Source organism: Alligator sinensis, unplaced genomic scaffold (genome assembly GCF_000455745.1).
Source record: "Alligator sinensis unplaced genomic scaffold, ASM45574v1 scaffold225_1, whole genome shotgun sequence".
NCBI classification, from domain to species: domain Eukaryota; kingdom Metazoa; phylum Chordata; order Crocodylia; family Alligatoridae; genus Alligator; species Alligator sinensis.
The window spans coordinates 670614-672196 of NW_005842180.1; the positions used below are offsets into that span (position 1 = coordinate 670614).

Below are 1583 nucleotides of genomic sequence, written 5' to 3' on the forward strand. Positions count from 1 at the left end.
ACTAGACTTTAGTACTTTTTCTAAGCAGACTCTTAAGATTTTTTTTGTACTCTGTATGAATTTGTTTTTAAAATTCATGGTAACTGTATTTGTTGACTATGTAATGGTTTTTAAAATCCTAATCTTTTACTCAGAGAGAGGGATATTCTAAGGAGATATGCATCTCCTTTTTTTTTCTTCTTTTGGGCAAAATTGGTCTTAGAAGGGCACAAATAGAGCAGTCTAGTTCCAGTCTATTCAATGTAATGCATGCAACTATTAAAGATAACCTGTGTATGATAGATCAGGGAATTTTAAGCTATTATAGTATTGTCACTGTAAAATAAATGCGCTTTTTCAGAGAAAAAATGTTAACGTATCAATTTAACTTTTCTAACATTGTTTCTGATTTAAGGGAAAACGTTTCCATTCTTTCCACCAGTGCCCACTGTCAAGTTAATTAGCCAAATAAATGTATTAGCCTTCAAAATCTACTTGTTTGATCAGGTGGAAATTCCTATTTACAAGGAATATTTGCAGCACCAGAAATTAAATATCTAGAAGTTTGGTTATACTTATGTGTAAGTCTGTCCACAAATCATTTTCATTAGAATGCACAATTAATTAGTCTTTTCTTGCATTATTTCAGTAATCCAACTAAAATTTACTTTAAAATTGCATTCCCTTCAAGGTATATTATCTTGACAACACCCTTTTAATAGACCAAGTAAATATTAATTGTTTCCTTTTCGGGTGGGGTGGAACAGTGCCAGCTCCAGTTGACCATCAGATCTGTCCTGCAGTGTGTGTTCTGATGAAACTTTCATTTGATGAAGAACATAGGCATGCAATGAATGAGCTTGGTAAGAGCAAATATTTTTCTATATACATCTGTTAGAAGTTTTTAACTGTGCTTTCATGTATATTATATAGAAATCCAATAAGTTGTTCAATTTTGCCACAAGTGTAGATAAATCCCCAGTTAATTTAGGTCAAAGACCCTGTCCCCAGGTGATTCTTTTGAACCTGTTAGAATGATATGGTGATCTCAACCCAGTTCTTATTTGATGAATTATTAACTGATTTGCCATCACAGTTGGTGGCAGTTGATGCAGTTGGCAATTTTGGAAGACCACGAAAACTACATGTTGGGAATTTTGGAAGGGTTGGACTACTCCATGGAGACGACCCTATTTCCCTAGTTGGCATGCTTTCTGAGCACAAACTTGCCCTTTTGTCTGTTCCATGCCTATTAGTGTACACAGGTCTTCAGCCACCTTTAATGAGCATTAAGAAGCACATATTATTTCTCTGGGGAAAAGAATTCATCAATAAGAATTATGCAGTAGTAATCATCAGGTGTTCTGCATAGTCTTGATTCTAATTGTTCTGATCTCGTCAGATGAAAAGAGAACTGTGCTTTGACATGTGCACTTGCTGGGTAAAGTAGAAGGATGTACCCATTTTACACTTCATAAATACTCATCATGCACACATTACACTGAGACTTTCTTTGAAGTCATTCATAGTTATCTTTGCAGTGTTTGCACACGCACATGTATATATTGCATTCAAATGTGCCTTTAGGCTCCTCATTCTCTTTC

At 34.8% G+C, this 1583-nt stretch overlaps 1 protein-coding gene across 10 annotated transcripts in view; it reads left to right on the forward strand.

Moving 5' to 3' along the window:
• Positions 1-1583, forward strand: part of APC (APC, WNT signaling pathway regulator) — a 163516-nt gene that overhangs the window by 137168 nt on the left and 24765 nt on the right. For all 10 annotated transcript variants that reach the window (XM_025207076.1, XM_025207075.1, XM_025207077.1 and 7 more), the window contains one exon: positions 747-842. In XM_025207076.1, the coding sequence (XP_025062861.1) occupies positions 747-842 (96 nt within the window). The remainder of the gene's footprint in view (positions 1-746; positions 843-1583) is intronic.